Genomic DNA, 19,379 nt, shown 5'->3' on the forward strand with positions numbered 1-19,379 from the left:
AAGAGGGCATTTGTCTTTGCCTGCTGTATCAGCAGTCTCTTGTGATCGTGAAGGGGTAGAAAAAGATACCTGAAGAAATTGGTGGTGGGGAAAGACATGTTCCCTGTGGGAAGTGATTGTGAGGGTGCTGCATCCTGAACAGGCAGGGAGGGTTGGCTGTGGTCTTTCTTACTGGATGGAGTGAAAAAGCTGCGTGTACCTCTGCTTACTTGTCAGGGCCTGAGATCACAGATGAGCTGGTGAAAGTGCTGCGCAGACGCCTGGATGAGGCCACCCTGGATATCATCACTGTAATGCTAGTGCGGAACTGCAAGCTGACCCCAGCAGATGTGGAGGTACCTCACCGGATATCTGCTCTGCTCATCGCAGAGCCTGTAATACTTTTTGACCTGTCTTAGCCTCTCCTGACCCAGGGAAGGGAAGGCCAGGGTGGTGTGCTGTATCCCATTCCCTGCTCTAGTGCTCGCTCAGGCTAAACATTCACCAAGGTATATGCTGTGTGGGTGCCAGGGTAGGTGAGAGATCCCGTTTGCTGGTGGTTGCAGCGTGGCAGGGCCTCCCTGTGAATACCCCTGGAATAGCTGCCCACATCTGTCTCAGGGTGCTGTCTATGGGCCTGGGTTCTGCCCACCACACTCTCCCTTCGCCTAGCCGGCTGGTGTAATTCAGATCTGTATCAGAGCCCCAGGGCATTCTGTTTAGCCCCAGCTGAGTTCTAAAGACTTGTCTCTGCAGTTTATCCAGCCTCCTGGGATGCCACCCACAGAGGTCCTGCAGTTTGCACTGCCACCCTCTGCCTTGCCTTGGCTGCATGCAGTGGCCTGCTACCTGCGCCAGAACCTGCTCATCTTTCTGCACACCCCAAAGTACACGGACAGCAACGTGGAGCACCACTTCAAGGTGAGGAGGGCTGTGAGCCAGGGCAACGGTTTGCCCAGCTTCTGCCTGCTCCTGGGGGCATTTGTTGGGGCAGCTCCATCGCCGTGTTCCCAGCTCTGCCATGTAGTGTTAGGGATGAACTGACACTGAATACTGAAGCTTGGAGGAGTTTCACAGGACTGTAAGCAGTTCCTGTTTGGACTGGACTTTCACACAAGTGGTCACTTGCTGTGCAAAAAGCAGCAACCACAAAGCTCATGCCCACAGTTGTTTCCTAGGAGCATGGGAGAAGGTCCCCTTGCAAAGTTGAGCTTGGCTCGTTGCATGGCTCTCTCAGATGTAAGGACTGAAACATCAGGATTAATAGAAGTTTGGGAGCAGCTACCCACCCCCTCAGCATGGCCATGGCAAAGATAGAGGGGGAGGCCAGATGTGTAGTGCTGTATAACTCTGCCTAGAGCTGTAGGGGGTTTCTTCAGCCCAGCAGTGGTGAAGGCTGTGCAGGCAAATGTTTTAAGTAGGCCTGGATTGTTTGCTGCACCTGGGGATGAGCTCTGCAGACATGTTGGCTTCTGCTTCCAGTTAAGACAAGTTCTCCAATCTCTCTTATTACTTGCTCTCCTCAGCACTACTTCAACCACAGTGGGAGCATCCCTGATCAGGATCTCTATCTGTACAACAAGCCAGGCGGCCAAGGCACTGGTGGAAAAGGTAATCATGCTCAACTCTTTTTTTTTTTTTTTTTTTTTTGAGTTTTCTGGGCAGGGGGCTGCGTGTTGGGGAGCTGCTTCCCATGTTGGAGAGCTCTGAGTGACTGAGGAGGGCTGGTGCTGGGGTATTCCCTCGATGGCTTGGAAGTGGGCAGGGTGTGTGCTTGGGGGACTGCACACCCTTGCATGTGTGGTGGAGTGAGTTAAGGCGTCCCACAGAGCAACTTGCTAAGCTTGGCCTGTTGCTGTAAGAGCAGTTCTAGGTTGCAGTAGCTGTGGGGCAAGACACAGCGAGACCTCAGTAAGTGTGGGGCACAGAGGCTCAGTGGGGCTGGAGGTGGGATCAGAGACAGTTGTTGCAGGAGCCTTGCTGCGAAGGGGCAGCTGGATGCAGCGTGTAACTGAGCATGGTCTGTGAGGGCAGTGTCCTTGCTCTTTTCTCCAGACTGCTGGAGGAGGGATTGGATAGGGCCCATCTGCAGCAGGCTGTCATGTCATGTTTTGTCCAAGCCATGTGGTCTGTCACCTGGCCATCGTGTGTCTTGTGCCCCTTGTGCACTGTCTGAATGTTCTTCTGTTGTGTAGGTACCATGTCGGACCTTGTGCAGCACCTCTTTCCACCCTCCCACTTCCAAGGTAGCACCTGTGGCTCCAAGTGTTACTTCAGTTCCCTCTCCTGCACAGCTCCCTGGCCCCTTTGGTCCCTGCTGTTCTTGTTTTCCTTGTGTGTGGCTTCAGCTCCGACTCCTCTGTGTGTTTGTGTGTGCCTGTCTGTTTAGCTGAGCCTCCTCTTTTCTTGCTGGCTGGGTAAATGTGCAAACAGAACCTGCTGCCTCGAGATGGCAGTTCTGCGGTCCCCAGCTGCTGAGGGTCTGTGTGCTGCCCTGTTAGCTTGCAAACAGTGAACTCCAGAATCCTGCACCATTTTTTCCCACAGGTCCAGCCAGGCATCTACTCCCTGAGCAAGACGGGAGTCATGATGCTTCAGCCGTGCTTTCACGCTCCAGGGTGCAGCATCACCACTGTCCCAGTGGCTGTGTCCTGGGATGGGGGGTTCCCTTGCATACCAAAGGGCTAGAGTGGCCAGGCACCACTAGATGTGTACATCATATTTCAGTGAGCCTGGGCCAGAGAGGGCTCAGAGGCCATCACAGATGGGAGGTAACAGCTCCCTAGCACCCAACTCCTCTGCGGAGTGCGATGGATGACTACGTCGCCAAAATCCAGCGCACCAGGCAGTAAGGTCCTTGGCAGCTCTTGGTAACTTACTTCTTCCTGTAGTCCTGGAGCTCAGGTCTTGAGTTTCTTACCTGTGATTTAGGAGTTGCATTTCGGCTTCTCTGTGCTCCTGTAGCAAGACTGGAAGCCTTGTCCCCTGCAGTGGGGAGGTGAGCCTTCCTGCTGGTGGGGCAGGGGCAGCCATCACCTCTTCCCTGAGAGACTGAGCTGGCTGCAGGGTGCTGAGTGCTTGGCGAACCAGCTCTGTCTCAGGGAGCACCTGCAAAGGAGGAGTCTGCTCCTGCAGCTGCTGATTTGGCCTGCTTGAAAGCACTGCCATGGATGCTCCCTCAGAGGAGTGTGTGTCCCAGCACACACAAGGAGGACATGGGACATTGTGCTTGGTTGTTCCCATGTCCTCGCCTCAGATAGACTGAAGCAGAACAGAGGTACAGGAATGGATGTGATAGGGAAATGTGCCGGGGGGGGGGGGGGGGGGGGGGGGGGGGGGGGGAAGCACTGAAGGGACTTCTCAGTGTGGTAGTTTATCCAGGAGGAGAAGAGGGGAGTGATTACATCTTGGTCTACAACTACCACATAAGCATCCAGTGCCATTTTGTGGGCCTGAGGCTGACTGTCAAGCCAGACATATGAGGAGTTAGGGCCCTTTACTGTTTAAAGAAGGAAAATCTGCTTGGCAGAGCTGATATTCACTGTCATGTGGGGCAGATTTGCGGCTTTTGATACCTCTGCATCAACACCCACATCCTGGAGAGCTGCCCTGCTTCAGCGGGAGGCTGTGTGAGGTGGGAGAGCCCCTGTGTGAGGCTCCCTGCCCTGCTCTGAAGGGGAATGAGTGTGTGTTATGTCGTGGTCCCTTCCACCATATTTAGGAAATTACAAACTTCTCCATTGTTTGCTGGGTAAAGGGTTGTTTCTGTGCACGTCTCGGGGAGAGACATGCTGGAGGCTGTTGTAGAGCACCTCTGAAACAAGGCAGCTCCTGTACTTTTCTCCAGGTGGAGGGGTGCTCGTAGATGTAGATTTTCCTTTCTTCAGCGTGAGTGCAAGTGAGCTGTCCTCTGACTTGAATGCCCTCCTTTCTGCTTTGGGAGCTGCTCTGTCCATCCCAGTGCCCTGTCCCTTGCATCTGGCATGTCTTGCAGGAAAGCTTGTTGCAGGGCTTAGGCTTCATTAGGAATGATGGAGGCCAGGTGGTTGTGCTGCTGCTTAGACCTGGGCACTGTCATGGTTGAACCTCGAGCAGCAACTAAGCCCCACACAGCTGCTCGCTTACTCCCCTCACAGTGGAACAGGGAGAGAATGAGAAGGGTGGATGGAAGTCAGAGGACTTGGGGGTTAGAATAAAGACAGTGTAATAGGTAAAGCAAAAGCCACACATGCAAGCAAAGCAAAACAAGGAATTCATTCAGTCTTTCCCGTGGGCAGGCAGGTGTTCAGCCATCTCCAGGAAAGCAGGGCTCCATCATGTGTGATGGGTTACTTGGGAAGACAAACACCGTAACTCTGAACGTGCTCCCTTTCCTTCTTCCCCCAGGTTTATATACTGTCCCCCCTTCCTTCTTCTTTCCCCGGCTTTATATAGTGAGCATGACATTCCATGGTATGGAGTATCCCTTTGGCTAGTTCAGGTCAGCTGTCCTGGCTCTGCTCCCTCCCAGCTGCTTGTGCTGCCTGCTCACTGGCAGAGCATGGGATATTTGAAAAGTCCTTGATTTAGAGTAAGCCCTACTTAGCAACTGCTAAAGCATCAGTGTGTTATCAGCATTCTTCTCATACCAAATCCAAAATACAGTACTGTATCAGCTACTGAGAAGAAAATTAACTATCCCAGCCAAAACCAGGACAGACACGGTCTGCTGGAGCTGGATTTGTCTCAGCACAGGGAGGGCACCCATACTCCACATGGTGCTGTGGATCCAGTCGGGTACAGTTTTGCTGCTCTGTGGCAGCACAGTCTGCCGTCACTCCTATCCTTGCTGGGATGGGGAGGGACGGAGTATGGGCTCAGCAGTGTTACGGGGCTGAGGTTGTTTGCATCTGGTCATATCGCCCTTCAGCAGCCTTGGGGCAGCTTTGTCATCCAGCCACCTGAGTGCTGGCTTAGTCAGTCAAGGGGCTTTGAAAGGGAGTGAGAGCATCCAGGGTTACAGCGTGGGGTTTGGACCTCGCAGCTGCATCCTCGGTGCCCTGGCTGCAGAGCTGGGCTGGGGGGAGTGGGGTCCCGTTTCTGCTCCGGTCCGTAGCAGGGCTTCTCCTTCTGCATGGACCTGGGCATGTAGCATGTGGGCTGTGAAGCAAGCGCCACCCTGTTGCTCTGCATCTCTGAACTGTCCTATTGTGTGTGCGTAGGGCTCAGTGTAGAGAGGCTACAGGCAGGGCCTGAATTTTACTCTGCAGCAACTCCAGGATAATACTAGTGTCCACCTGCTTTGTCCCCAGTCCTGCTGACTGGAGTGCATGGGGAAGGCACCTGATCTTATACAGGTGTACAGCGAGGAGGGGGCTGTGAGTGTCATCTGCAACAAGGTGTCATGTATGCAGTCTTCCCCTGCAGGGAGTCAAGGTCCTCCACAGCCTGGAGAGAGCTACTGGAGAGTGTCTGGGCTCTGTCCCTTTAAGAGGGTAGGGGTGGTGAGCCCCATCCTGGATCTCTCAGCATAAAGGCCCTCCTGCAGCAAATGGGGATACTTTTCCCTTGTATATGGGGCTGACAACCTTGGAAGCTCCTGCAGGGCAAAGCAAAAGCTGCTGTGACCCTGCAGGAGAGAGATTCCTGGAGCGATGGGGACACCCTGTGCCAAGCACCATGCTTCTCACCCCAGCTCTGCACAGGCACATCTAGCCTCTGCTCCTCTGGCTGTGTCCCCTCCTTTGGGCCCTGCCTGCCACGTGGCACTGTGCAACCCAAGCGGTGACATGACGGTCCCAGGTGTGGGGTGGCAGGCTGTAGGCAGGGCTTGTAGGGGTGTACTCAGTGCTGGGCTGACAGAGGCTGCCTCGGGCTCTCCCCCGCAGGAATTGCATGCATTGCGCTGACATTCGTGGATGAGCACGGCAGCCCCACCTCGCTGCCCCACGGGGAGAGGCCTGACCCTCAGAGGCCGCCTTCCTCTTCGCCCGTTGTGGGCCCGCTGCAGGACACAGACTTCGAAAGCCTCACTGCAGTCAGCCAGCACCAGCCAGAGGCTGGCACCCTGCATTCAGGTAGGGAGTGAAATGGGCCACAAGCTGCTTGATTCCCTGCTGCCTCTACATCCCCTGGGGCACCTAGGAGGGCTGGTGAAGGTGGGGATGCAAAGGCATGCAGGACTGCCCTTTCCCCACAGAGCCCTGTGTGCTGGTGCGCCTGGATATCTGGGAGAAGGGCAACATCAGCCTGCTGCAGCTGTCGGAAAAGCTGCGCGGGGCCCTGCGCCATGCTCTCTGCGATGCCGTCATGGAGTTCCTCGTGCTGCCAGCCCCGCTCTGTGTGGAAGCCACCTGCCCCCTGGGTGCCGCAGACCTGGAGGAGCTGAGCTCTGCAGGTGAGAGCCTGGCCAGGATGGCCACCTGGAGCCTCCAGCCAGCCTCGCTCTTCCCACCTGGCCTGCAGGAGCTTAGCTGTGCTGGGGGGACTCGGGTCTGGAGGGCTGGGAGGGAGGAAGCTGCTCTCCCCTCTGCAAGCTGTGCTGTGCGATGTCTCTGGGAAGAAGTGTCATAGAAATTAGGGTTGGAAGAGGTATTTAAAGGTCTGTCTGCTCACCAAGACTGAATCCACTTTGCTGGGTGTTACTGAGGGCACTTTTCTCTCCAGCCAGGCTCCGGCCAGCCAGAGCGGGGTACACAGGCATACCAGCAGTATCGCAGTGGGAGCCTCTGGGGGTCTGATTTGTTTTGTCTCTGCAGGAGGCCTAAGGAGGACCATGTCAGAGACCAAGGGCCTGGCCCTGGCGACTGGTGGGGCTGGCAGGAGCTGTCCTCCACCCTTGCACTTCACGTCTGCCCCTTCATCCAGCTCTGGGGAGCCAGTGACACCCACGAGCAAGCTGGGACGCCGCAGTTTCTGGGATATGCTGGTAATCTTACTGAGGGACTGGTGGGGAGCAGGGCCTGTAAGTCCTCATGGTGTGTCAGGCCAGGAGGAGTGGAGAGGTGGGATCTGGCTGGGGTCAGGAGGCTGGACTGGTAGTGGGGACTTTTGAGATCAGGACACTGGGCTGTGCATGTGCACAGCATTAACTTACCCCCTTCTCCGCAGAGTAAGACAGAGTCCTCGGAGCTGGGCAGCCCCAAGACTACTGACGACATTGTGCTGGAGAGGCCAGAAGAGGCTCGCACAAGGCGACGGCACAAGACTGAGAGTGTTAAGCAGCACCTGAGCCAGGATCGGGCCACAGCCACAGCTGAACTAGAACAGGCCCAGAGGCAAGCACAGCCAGCAGCCGTGGTGTTGTTCCCCTCCATCTGCTGTACATTGCTCTGTAGCCTGACATGCTGCTGGCTCTACATGTGGCTCAATCCTCTGGATCACATCCCCTTTCCTTGTAGTTTCTCCCTTACGCAGCCAGTTAGGGGAGCTGCCTTTCACACATAAAGCTTTGATCCTTATTGTTGGAGCGCTGCTGGGAGCACTGCTGCTTCTTCCTGCCAGAGATCCCTTCCCTGCATTGTGTGGCCCTGTGCAACACCTGACGTCCCTATGGCTGCTACCCAGAGGGACCAAGCTCAAGGGCTGTAACAACCTGAAAAGGAGGCTCCCCAGGCCCTGCTCCGGAGCCAGGAGGGGACTGTTGCACCTATGTACCTTCACTGCTGTTGGCTGATCTGGTATAACTATGCTTCCTTTCCCTCTTCCTAGGCGGCGAGCCTGCCAGTTGGAAGAAGGAGATGTGGGTACCATGCACCCACTCTTCAATCAAACCTGCCAGCAGTGGATGGCATTCATGAACCACTTGGGTATGTGTCTCAGGCACCAGCTCCTCCACATGGGCTGGGAATGAACCTTTCTACCCAGAGCTCCAAGGACAAGTCCTTCATATGGCACCATCTGCCTTCATCCCTTGCTCGTCTCTACCTAGTATGAACCCTGTCTCTCCCTGAACTTCACCTGGGTCCCATTGGTCTCAGGGCCAGCATCAGCATTACAAAGCTGTGGCATGTATCTGCATGTCTGAACAGACCTGCTAAGGCCTGTGGTTGTATCTGCCATGCTCTGAGCCCAGGGCTTGCTGGACTTGGATGCAGCTGCTTTGGAAAGCCCTGGCCCCAACAGCAGCTGCTGTAGTGATTTAGCTCCCAGATGTAGCAGGGAGGGAGGACCTGAGCCTCTGCAACGTGCTCTGGGGCTGTGAAGCTGCAAGGGAGACCCCCACTTTTGCAGGGAGAGAGAGGAGGAGGGGTGCCCTTCATAGGGTGGGGTTTGGGGCAGTGTGGCTGGCCTGTTGCTGCTTTCTGGATACCTCTCACTTTGGTGTCCCACACCTCCTGCTGGCAAGGTAGAGCCGTCTTCCTCCTCTGATAAGGAGTAAGCCAGGGAACAAGGAATAAGCAGGGGAATAAATTGCTGTGCTCGGGGCATGCAGGGAGTTTGGTCCAGGTTCTGCTTCAGGCTACAGCCTGACACCAGGAGTTATTCCAGCCTTTGTCTTCTCCTCCTCCCTATAAGGTCCTTGTTCTCCAGCTCTGCCTACCACAGTCCCTGGCAAGGCAGGAACTTGGCCTGCACTGGGCAGCAGGCCTGCAGCAGGCCTGCCTTAGCCTTCTGCACTGCCCAGGCGGGCAGGGCTTAGCTCTGGGGCAGCTTGGTGCCTTGTACGACAGTGCTGCTTCTGTGCAGGGTGCCCATCAGTGCAGCAGTGCTCGGTGGAGATTGTGTCCCGTTTCCTCCTGTCCTCCATCCTGGTGGAAGTGGTGAGCCTGGTCACCGCCCTGGCGAGCGACACCACTGTCAAGGTGTTTGAGCAGATCTGGTGAGTTTTGCGGTTCATAGGGGGCTGTTTGGCACAAGCAAATGCCAATCAGCTCTGCCAGCCTCTCCTCCCATGGCTCTACTTGTCAGCCACCTTTGGTGCTCTTTGCAGCTACCATCGGGGCACCACCTTCCTGCCGTATAAGCCTGGGCAGAGTGCCAGCCCTCGCCCTGCAGCCGTCAGGCACTTCATCCTGCTGGGACGCAACTTCCAGCAGTGGCGTTGCAGCACAGAACAGGGTAGGTGCTCGGCCAGGGTCCACGGGACTATGTGCTGGGGGCTTTTGAGGTGGGAAGTGTATGAGCAGCGTTCCTCTCCTTGCTGGGACAGACTGCTTGTGCCCTGAGGTGGGCAGTGGATTGTCTTATTTTGAGCTCCTGAGACCTTATTCTCAAATTGGCTTATAACTCCTTATTTCAAGACAAGCTGAGCAGTACTCCAGCAAAACATCCTGTCATGCCACCTTAATGGTATGTGGGATGTAAAAGCAGGATGAGCTGGTACCGAGGGTCATAACTCTGGCTTCTTCCAGCTCACAAAGGGCTCCAGCGCTTTGAGGCCATGGAATTCAGCTCAGCGGAGAGAGGCTCTGATCCCAGCCTTGGACGAGACCTGGTGCCCCGGCAAAGATTTCTCTTCATGGAGATCATCGACAAAAAGGTAGCAATGGTGCCTGTGTGGTGGTGTCTCCTGAAAGCCAGGCTGTTCCCAGCTGGCCCAGGGCTAGAGAGAGGAGCAGAAGAGTACCTCTGCAGTCAACCAGCCTTCCCCAGGCAGGTGCCCTCAGCAGCTGTGTGAGATGTCTGCTTGTGCTGCAAGCAGAGCTGGGAGTTCCCTGCCAGTGCTCTGGGGAGTGCCGGGGAGCAGCAGCCTTGCTGTTTCTGACTTCAGCTGCCCCACTGTGGACTGTCACGGTCCTTTCCCTGCCCACATCAGGCTGGGCACTTGTGCTGGCAGTGCAAGTACCACCACCACCAGTGTGGCTGTTAACAGCGAGGCTGCAAATGAGCTGTTGCCACTCTCCCTGTCCCAGCCTTGTCATCTGGAACTGGCTGCAGCAAGTACCCAGAGCACCTGGGGCAGCCCGTGTCACCATGCAGGCCCTCTCTGAGCAGGTCCTTCAGCCTTCTTCCCCTTCCTCTTTCTCCAGCTGACACTCTACACCTACAACTGGTCTCCAGACCTGGGGGCCAACCTGAACTGCTCCCTTACTCGCCTGCTGCAGTGGCAGAATGCCCGGTCCCACATCGTGCACTGCCTGCTCAGCCAGAAGCTGGGACTGTTCCACCACCACTGCTTCATGGACACACCATGGCATGAGGACAGCAAGCAGGTAGGGCACCCTGCCAAGCAGGGCAATCCTTTCCCCTTCAGGAGGAGCCTTAGCAGTTTGGGGTGTCTGCAGAAGTTTGCAGGCACTTGTGTGCTGGTTGGCAAGGCATCCCCAGGTGCTCATGTGTCTATCTGTAGCTGCGTCCAGCCGGGCTGTTGCTTTCTGCGTTTTCAGACAGCCAGAGGTGGCAAGGGAAGCCAGGTCCTGCTGCTGGCAGCACTTAATTTGTGACTGGATTATTTAGGGTGGAGGAGGCTGTGGAATGGGCTTCCCACTGCACATTAGGGCCGTGCTGGGCCAAGGCTTGCTCTCCTTGGGCCTGATGATGGAGAAGGCTAACAGACATGTCTGCAGATGGCCAGAATTGGGTCTAGTCTGTTCTTGTGGGTTCTTGCTCCAAGGCTGATAGTAAGGAGGCTTACATGGCTGTATCTCCTTGCTTAGGAGCCAAATCCTTTCCTGAACTCCACTTTGGAGGTAGACGCGCTGATTCGGAGCTCCAGTCCCCCACCTAGCAAGGAGCAAGGCCGGCTGAGCAGCTCTGCCCGCAGCCTGCCATCTCTGCACTTCCATCCCGATGTGGTGCCCTTTGACGAAGCTCTGCGGGATGTTACCACCATCAAACGCATACCCCACGGGCCTGACTTGGGACCTTTTGACCCCGTGTCTCGGCATGGGGCCCAGTTCTTGGAAATCAAGAGCATGGAGAGGAAAGGTAAAACAAGGGGCCTGACGCCACGGGAGCCTGTCTAATCATCTTGCTCCTGGAAAAGGAGCTCAGAAAGAGCAGAACAAGTTCTGGCAGTGGGGACAGTTCTCAGCCTCTGTCAGGGTGCTGTGAGGAATGGGTTATGTGTAGGGTGGGAGTGGAGTGGCAATATCTGGGGCTGTGACTTGACACTCTTGTGGCTGCTCTCTCTCCTCCAGAGCTGGAGAAGCAGATGAAGATTGAAAATCTCTTTGTCACCTGGCAGCAGAGGTCGGCGCAGTCCAACATGCCTATCAGTGTGAGTGCAGCCCAGGCAGGTGGGCGGCAGGCTGGGCCTTCCTACAGCACACCGGGAGCACCAGCTTCCCTGTGCCAAAGGGAGCGCTGGAGCTCAGGGCAGGCTGTGTGTTGGGGATGGTGTTTGGCAGGGCAGTACGTGCTCTCTGCTTGAATGGGGTTGCTGGGCTCTAGCAGCACACTTGGTCACGAGGCCTCGCTGCCCAGCACTGGAAAGGCTGTAAAGGAGGGGGTTCCCTCTGGTGTTTGATCTCCGTTTGAACAGCAGTGCAGTGTTGCAGACAGCTTGTTCCCAGGCTTGGTGAGGGATGTGTGCTGTAACCGTACTCCTCTTGCACTTTGCAGCTGGCAGACCTGGAGACCCTGAAGCAGTCCTCGCGCCTGGTTCACTACTGTGCTACCCCCTTGCTCTTTGACCCGGCCTTCCGGCAGCAAATCCAGACTGACCAGCAGGGCAAGGTAGAGGGGAAGGTGAGTGTCAGCAAATGCCGGTGGGGTTGGGCTTTGTGCACTGAGGCAAAGGATGGCTTTGCAATCTTTGCCCAAGATACGGCTGCTCTGAGCTCACTCCTGCATTACAGGATGAGTTTGCACCCTGTCAGACGGAGGCTGAGAAAATCCTTGGGTCCTCAAAGCCTTTCTCTGCAGCTGCACCATCCCTGGGGAAGACTGACTTCGTTTTTCTATCCAGGGAATTCAGGGCTGAGTCTAGTGAAGCTACCAGAGAGCTATTTCTGGTACTGATCTGCTGGGGGGGCAAAACTTCCCTTTATGCATTCAGCAGCCAGACCTGGTAAACCTTTTCTGGGCCCAGCAAATAGCTAGAACAATTGAAAGCAAAGCAGCTGAATCCTGAGCAGGTTGTAACCTGACAGACTCTAACCAGTGTAGATCCCGTACCAGCTGTTTGTGGTCTATATGTGTGTCAGAAGGGAAGAACAGGCTATTGTAATTTGTCTAGATGTCAAAAGGATTCTGACAGGGTCTTTAAGCAGAGATTACTACAGAAATTGAGCACTGGCATGTGAAAGGAAAAATATCATCACAGAATGAAAACTTCACTTTGTTTTTGGAACAGAGCAAAATGAAAATTGGTTATTCAATTTGAGGAACCAGGCAGCAGGGGTTTCAAGGTTGTGTATTGGGTTCTGTATCTCCAGATCATTTATCGCAGTACATATGAGGTGCCAAGCTTTGCAATGCTGTGTGGCTGTTCAGATTGGTTGGAACAGAAAAAGACTGCAAGGAACTGAGTAGCCTGTGAAATGAGAGCTATTGTGGGAGCTGGGACCTTGCTCCTAGTAAAACAGAGCACAACGTGGAGAGAAGTTTGAACTCCTCCTGTATTGTACACTGACTGCAGAGCCTGTACAGAGCAGGCAGCTCACCAAATTTCTTCAATTCGTGAACAGCTGGATATAAAAGACAAACTGTTCAGAGTGCATCAGAAAGGGGTGTTAGGCATTCCAATACATTTCTAAAATACTGGTGTGTTAGTGTCTTCACCTGGACAGTAAGTGTGAAACCAAGCATCTTGCGGCAAAGGCATGGAACTAGAGAGACTTGGAGGTCAGAGAGTAGCCAGAGAGATTCCATGTAAAGAGACTGCCTCTGGGGTAGGTGAACAAAAGACCAGATGGAAATACATAAAAAGAGCCACAGGCTTGGAGTAGAGAGATCAAGAAAAGAAACCACAGTCTCTTACAGCACAAAGACAAGGAGTATTCAGGACATCAAAAGGAGAATTGAGGATGGTTAAGAGGAAACACTGTTCCTGTTGAGTGCTACTGAACTACTAGTAAATCTGAGAAGTCGGCAGGATTCATAAGGGGATTGGACTCTTACCATGACAGCAGGGAGCTGAAGCTCTGTTGAGCCTTGCGTGAACTAGTTGTGAGCCACTAACACTTTGTGGAAGCCGTTCTGTAGGGGAAGATGTGACTTTTTCCCCTTCTCCCAGGGCATCTTTTCCTGCAGTCTGTTGCGGTGCTGTTAGGTCCGTCCATGGCTAAGTAAATCCTGGATCTTGTGTTTGAGCACATGCACTGGGACAGTGTTTGGGGAACCAGCTGTTAATGCTCTCTGGCAGAGGGGAGGTCTGCCCTCTGCTCAACCAGGGCACCTGGTGGTGTCCCAGCGAGTGTCACCTGCGGAGGCCAGTCACAGCAGGTCTCCTTAGGAAATTATTTTCTCTTCCAGAAGCGCCACCGCTCAAATGACTCTACAGCTTCAGGGAGAGACCGCAGCCACAGCTGCGACTCAACGGAAGCACTGCCCGGCAAGGTGAAGGAGGAGCCCTGGCTGCAGGAGATGTGCAATGCCTTCTTGCAGCAATACATCCAGTACCTGCAGAGTATGGGCTTCATTCTGGTCCAGGTGCGGCCACCCTCACCCACCACTCGCAGGTCAGTGACACTGTAGGAACCCTGTTGTTGAAGGGCTGACACACTGAGCTATGCCCTGGTTTGATGCAACAGGAGATGCTGGCTCCCCTGCTCAAGGCTGTCTCTGCTGTCACTTCCAGTAGCACAAGCCGGATCCGAGCTCTGGCAGCCATGGGTGTGGAGGGGAGAGGGTCCTTTTCCTACACGAAGCCAAAAGCAGAGGGGAGTCCAAAGGTGAGTTCATGTCTGTTAGAAGGGTGGAACTGGAATGGAAGTCAAGCTGTGGAGCGGGGCAGTTCTCCTGGTTGGCTTTTGTATCAGTTTCAGGCAGAAGGGATGTGAAAGGGCAGAGAAAGCACCAAAGCCAAAAAAAGTCTGTCTAGACCAACACCATCTTTGGGATGTTGGGTCAGTGAGACCTCCTTGCCCTCCTGCCTGTCCTTTTGCAGCCATTGGAGCCCCTTACTGGGACTGGGCAGAACCAGGGCAAATCTCAAAAGGATAGCAACAACTTGTGGGGGGCTCAGGAAAGGAACAGGGTGACCTGGGGCCAGGACAGCTGCCTTTGGGTGTGATTCTGGAGGTTTACCTGTGAGAGAAGCCACAGCACCTGTGGCTAAGGGCAGCTCTGGGACAGAGTTTTTAGTTAGTGACATGCACACTGAAGTTGAAGAGGTCAGAAGAGAGAAACCTGGAATGGCTCTGCTGTGAGAGCAGGCAGAGCAGGCTGAGGTTCCTCATGTCTAAAGAAGCAACAGCTAAGGAGGAACAGGACAGAGCTCTACCAAATCACAGCTAACCTGGAAAGAGACTGACTCCTTGCTGTCTTACTTGATGCAACACCTAGGCACCATCAAATGAATGTATTTGGAGACAGTTTCAAAGCTGAAGGGAGTGTTTCTTTATGCAGCAGGTAACAGTGGTCATTATCAGAAGGTTTTGTGAACAGTAAGGGCTCACATGAGTTTTGTGAACATGAACTTACAAGAGAGAATAGGTAAGTAGCTGGAAGAGGAACCCGTCTGCGTCGCTAGATAGGCAGAAATCACCCGTGGCTCATGAAATCACCTAGGGATGATGGTAGCACATAGCATTTGCTCAACCTTTTCTGACATTTTCCTGGCACCTGCCTTTGGCTGATGTGCGTATGAGATTGTGGGCAAGACTACGCCTTACCGTTAAAACGAGAAGAGAGCAATCCACTGGAAGAACTGAACAGAGGGCAAGTGAATTTGCTGGCAGTAAGCAATGAGTCTAAACTGGATGCCTCTGATAGCTGCTGTGTCAGGCAGATGTAATGGTCTGGGGAGAGCTCAGCAGGGAGAGGTGGGAGTGGGGTATTGTGGGCAGCATCACCTCTCAGCTCAGTGTCCTCAGTCTCTAGAGACACCCTGTTGTGAGCAAGCAGGAGATGAAGGGAGCAGTGTGCCTGGTGTGCTCTCTCAAAGACTGTTTATTAGGTTCGTTAGAATTCTTTTCAGTCAGCTCTGGCATGTCTGTTCTCCTCCCTCCAGTGAGGGTGCTCATTTGATGAGGCTCCTCTATTTCCACCTCTGCCACAGAGCCTCGTGGCAGCCTCGTACCCTGGTGTGCGGGCTGCTCCGCTGTGCCAGAGACTCTCTTCAGCTTTGTCCTTCTCTTCCCAGAGCACAAGTCCTGCTGTTGCCACTTATCATCTACAGAGAGCTCTTCCGGGTGGGATTGTGCTGATGGAATTGGCCTTCCAGGTAAGAGAGAACAACGAAGAAAGTATGATCTGTGGGTGTTCAAGGATAGTCTTCAGAGATGACAGAGTGAGTGATGAGGAGGACTACAGCACAGGCATGTGATTCTTTGTTTCTTGTCCTGCCTCTTCCATGGCCCTGCAGGACTGGATCAGCTAGAGATGGTTCTGCAGGGCTCAGAGCAGTAAGAGTTCTCTGGAGGGGGGCTCCTAACAGACGCAAGGGCCCAGCATCAGGTAGGGGGCTCTGTGCTCAGCCATGTGTTGGCCGGGCCAGCTTGGTTCAGACCAGAGGGGAGACAAAACATGGAGCAGGAGTCTGGGACCCAGCCCAGAGGGTGAAGCATGGGGGCTGTTCTCCTTCCCTGGAGAGGTCCAAGGCCTGTGCTAGGCTTACGCTCGTGTGCTCTCTTCTCCAGGGCTATTACTTCTGTGTGAAGCAGTATGCGCTGGAGTGCTCACGGATCCCCATGGGCCAGTCTGTGAACTCTCAGGTAATGGCTTTGCAGGCACAGCTGGTCCTCCTCAGGGTCAGGGTATGCTTGCAGGGAGGCAGCGATCTCTGGGCCAGAGTGGGCGTTTCAGGTGTAGCAAATTCTGGAGAGCTCTGCTCCCTCCTTGCGGAAAAGCAGAACCACACAGAGCCTTCTGCAGCCACGTGCCCTCCATGGCATGCTGCTTGAGCAGCTCTGGAGTGCAGTGAAAGGGAGTGGGAGGTTTGGCAAGAGGATGACTCTTGTTCTAACTTGGGGAGCAAGGCAGAGCAGACTGGGGAGGAATAGGAGCAATTCTGGCAAAGCTGACTGCTCCACGGAAAGTCAGTGCATGGAAAGCCAAGCTCCCCTTGGAACAAGAAAGAAGCAGAATGGGAACAGGGATCTGTCAAGATGGCTGGCTACCCTTTGCCAGAGGAGATCACTTTCTGCACCATAAACTCTAGTAATGGTACATCTGTGGCTTGCTCTACAACACCATGGGGTTGCCTGCTCTCTTCTCTTTTGGTGTGCCGTGGTGTCTCCTGCCTGTCCCCACTGGAGGCTGGCCAGCCCTAGCCTGTCTGAGACAGGAGGCATGCATGACCATGCTGTCCTTTCCAAGGTGGCTCTGGAGCAAGGCTGCATCTTATATATGCCAAGAGTGGCTCTCCTAAGCATAGAGCCTGCCAGGATCTCGTCTGAGGGTTTGCTGAACCTTTCTTGGGAAGCCTGCATGTGCGCAGGGCAGGGTTACCAGGCTGCAGCTGGCATTGCAGGGAACATCCAGGCTCTCTCTGGCTGACCTGGGAAAAGACTTTGCCTGGTTTTGCAGTGGGAGGGGATGGTCCTGGGAGCAGCAGGCAAGAGGCATGCGGCTTGCTGCAGGGGCCTGGCCAGCCTTCCCACACGCTGGGACTATCCCAGTGTTCCCCCAGGTGAGGCAGCTGAGCCCCCTCTGCCCCTTCTCTCCCACTGTCCCACCCTGGGCCTGTGCAGGACAGGCTGGATGCAGGAACAGGGCTGGGCAGTGCCTCGTCTCTCTTCCCACTGGCTGTGAATCTCTCTCCATCAGGGCACTCTTACAGCCAGAGCTCGCAGCAAGAGCTGCATGGGACCCAGCTCCGTCTCTGAGTCTGCGGTACGTCCTCTCCTCATGCTGCCATGCTGAGCACAGCAGGACCTGCCAGTGCAGGGCTGAACCTCCCACTGGCTGTGCTTCCACCCTTCCTGCCTGGCTGCTGGAGCTGCCTCTTGCCTCCTGCGCCAGTGCCTTCTGTAGCAGTACATACCCCAGTGGGCAGCACAGCTTGGGAGGAGGATGGGGTGGGCCCCAGGTGCTGGCATGGGGGCAGCGCCTTGTGTTTCTTGCTCTTTGCCCTGCCTTTCCTGGGGCAGAGCTCCAGGCTTCTCCCTGGGCTTGTCCTGGCTTTGCGGGTTGCCCTTTGGCTCGTGGCAGCAGCAATGCAGGCGGCACAGAGAGTGAGGGCAGCCTGTTCCTCCTGCCAATGCCTCCTGTCTGCTGGTTTTCCCAGCTTGGCCCCTTCTTAAACCAAGGGATTTTAATGTGGGTCAACTGCTCAAAGATGTCAGAGAGCCAAAAGACATTAAAACTGTGGTCTCCTGGCACGAGGGTACTTCACCAGTGCCGTCCCCTGGCACGGTAGCTGCAGTTGTGCTGGGAGTGTGGCCAGGGGTGAGCGTGCGAAGGCTGGTGCTGCCCCAGTGAAAAACCGGCATGCTGCGCAGAGGTGATGGCCATGTGCCAGAGGGGTCCTCTCCAGGCACAGCTGTGACACACCAGTCACCTTTGGATCTGGCTTCCCAGCAGCCAGCCTGGGTCCCTGTTAGTTAATTGAGCCCAGGGCGTTAGCAGCGCTGCTGTTGCCCATCTCTGGGTCCAGCCACTCCCCACAGGCCCCTGTGCTGCCTCCTGCCCTCAAGGGACGTTCAGGGAGTCAGCCTTTGCCTGTAGATCCAGAACTTGCTGGGGCTCCAGCCCCAGTGTGTCCTGTACCCACCTGGGTCATAGGCAGTGCAGAGCAGCCCTCAGCTGTGTCCTCCTTCATAGCCACAGGGCTCAAGGAGGGGGATGAACCTCATGTCAAAAGGGAGGCAGTGCTGATCAGTCTGTGCTGCTATGGAGACCAAGAGTGGGATCAAGTGTGAAAGGAGCTACCAGGTTGGATCCCTTGGGGCCAGGCCTGCAGGTCTGCTATTTGCGCTGTGCACACAGCTTCTGGGCTGCATCCTGCTCTGGTGTCGGGGCAGGGGTGGCTGCGCTGGCTCTGCCATGCCTTGCTGTCAGCAAGGCTTTGCAGGAGGGCGTGAGGTGCCTGGTAACATTCTTGCCTTGACTCCCTCTCTGCAGCTCTCTATGCTCTTCACGGAGGAGTGTGACAAGGTGCGGGACCTCATGCATGTGCATTCATTCAGCTATGACTTCCACTTGCGTATAGTCCACCAGTATCTGCTGGGTTCCCACATGACTCTTCGCCAGGGCTACCATCTCACCAGCTTCCTGGAGGATTTCATCGCCCACCACACTGACATCCCCAAATTTGGCCGCAACCATGTTTTCCAAGGTCTGTAGTGCAACGTGTGATCAGTCTAGGGTTGATTGCCAGCCCATAACTTGGCAAAGGTCTCCAAGTGCTTTACAAACAAACCTGACCTTTGGCACATTCAGGGAGAGGGTGACATGAGGGGGGTGTGCAGCTCCAGGATAAGTCCTTGGTGTCCTGTTGTGGAAGGGAGGTGGGTTGCTCTGTACCGCAGAGTAGTTCATAGGACACTGCTCTGCCCAGCTAAGAGGCATTGAGCATCTTCCTGTGATAGCAACATGTTCTCTTCCACTAGGCACACTGGCCCTGCCCACCAACATGATCACTGCGCACCAGCTGTACAACTACATCGCTGACCACGCCAACACCTACCACATGAAACCCTTGCGCATGGCCCGGCCGGCCACAGGCAGTGACAACAAGAAGGGGACGCCAGGCACAGAGCAGAACGAATACGCGCTGGTATCTATTTGGAACAGGTGAGTACATCTGCTGCAGGTTTCTGGAGCTGCCGGAGATGTGGGTGCCCCTCAGTCCTGGGGACACTGGCCCAAGGTGCCAGCAAAGCTGACTGTTCCACAGAGTGGCAGGCTGCAGTTCTGCCCAGCTTTTCTGAGATGGCCAACGGGGTGATGTCCATGTGTGCACATGCCCTTGACATCTCTCGTAGCCCTTCTAAGGAGGCCTGCTGTGTCGAATTCCCCATGCCCCATAGTTCTGTTGTGACCAAGAGCTCTGGGGGAACAAAGCAAGGTCCTCTTCACACTGATGTGCTTTTGCTCCCAGCTCGGGCTCCTACAAGGACTCTGAAGGTCTGCGTCATCACGATGACTTTGATGTGTCCCTCCTGGTGTGTCACAGTGCAGCACCGTTTGAGGAGCAGAGTGAGGCAGAGAGACGCATGCTCCGGTGAGCACTGGGGGCCCAGAGATGTGACACCAGCAATTCCTGGCAGGGGAGGAGGGCTCTGGGAGGGATTGGCTCTGTCTGGGACGTCACAGGCAGGTTTGGTGCTGTCTGAGGATCCTTGCAGGGAACAAGGCAGTATGCTGTCTGGGCAGAGAGCACCCTTGCTGGCAGGGACAGAGGCCCATGGTTCATTTGCAGCCCAGATGAG

At 55.1% G+C, this 19,379-nt stretch overlaps 1 protein-coding gene across 14 annotated transcripts in view; it reads left to right on the plus strand.

The window, feature by feature from the left end:
- Nucleotides 1-19,379, plus strand: part of SZT2 (SZT2 subunit of KICSTOR complex) — a 60,574-nt gene that overhangs the window by 36,456 nt on the left and 4,739 nt on the right. For 6 of the 14 annotated variants that reach the window (XR_008748938.1, XM_055814933.1, XM_055814935.1 and 3 more), the window contains 23 exons: nucleotides 217-335; nucleotides 736-900; nucleotides 1,506-1,590; nucleotides 5,847-6,035; nucleotides 6,158-6,355; nucleotides 6,717-6,886; nucleotides 7,069-7,235; nucleotides 7,669-7,766; nucleotides 8,647-8,779; nucleotides 8,891-9,018; nucleotides 9,312-9,439; nucleotides 9,930-10,112; nucleotides 10,557-10,827; nucleotides 11,040-11,119; nucleotides 11,464-11,589; nucleotides 13,318-13,523; nucleotides 13,643-13,736; nucleotides 15,149-15,229; nucleotides 15,645-15,719; nucleotides 16,774-16,839; nucleotides 18,070-18,283; nucleotides 18,558-18,741; nucleotides 19,049-19,171. Coding sequence is in view for 12 of the 14 variants with exons in the window: in XM_055814933.1 (XP_055670908.1) it covers nucleotides 217-335; nucleotides 736-900; nucleotides 1,506-1,590; nucleotides 5,847-6,035; nucleotides 6,158-6,355; nucleotides 6,717-6,886; nucleotides 7,069-7,235; nucleotides 7,669-7,766; nucleotides 8,647-8,779; nucleotides 8,891-9,018; nucleotides 9,312-9,439; nucleotides 9,930-10,112; nucleotides 10,557-10,827; nucleotides 11,040-11,119; nucleotides 11,464-11,589; nucleotides 13,318-13,523; nucleotides 13,643-13,736; nucleotides 15,149-15,229; nucleotides 15,645-15,719; nucleotides 16,774-16,839; nucleotides 18,070-18,283; nucleotides 18,558-18,741; nucleotides 19,049-19,171 (3,283 nt within the window). In the remaining 2 variants the exon portion in view is untranslated. The other 8 variants (XM_055814941.1, XM_055814945.1, XM_055814944.1 and 5 more) reach the window with 5 other exon arrangements.

The sequence above is a fragment of the Falco peregrinus genome, chromosome 10, assembly GCF_023634155.1.
Source record: "Falco peregrinus isolate bFalPer1 chromosome 10, bFalPer1.pri, whole genome shotgun sequence".
NCBI lineage: Eukaryota > Metazoa > Chordata > Aves > Falconiformes > Falconidae > Falco > Falco peregrinus.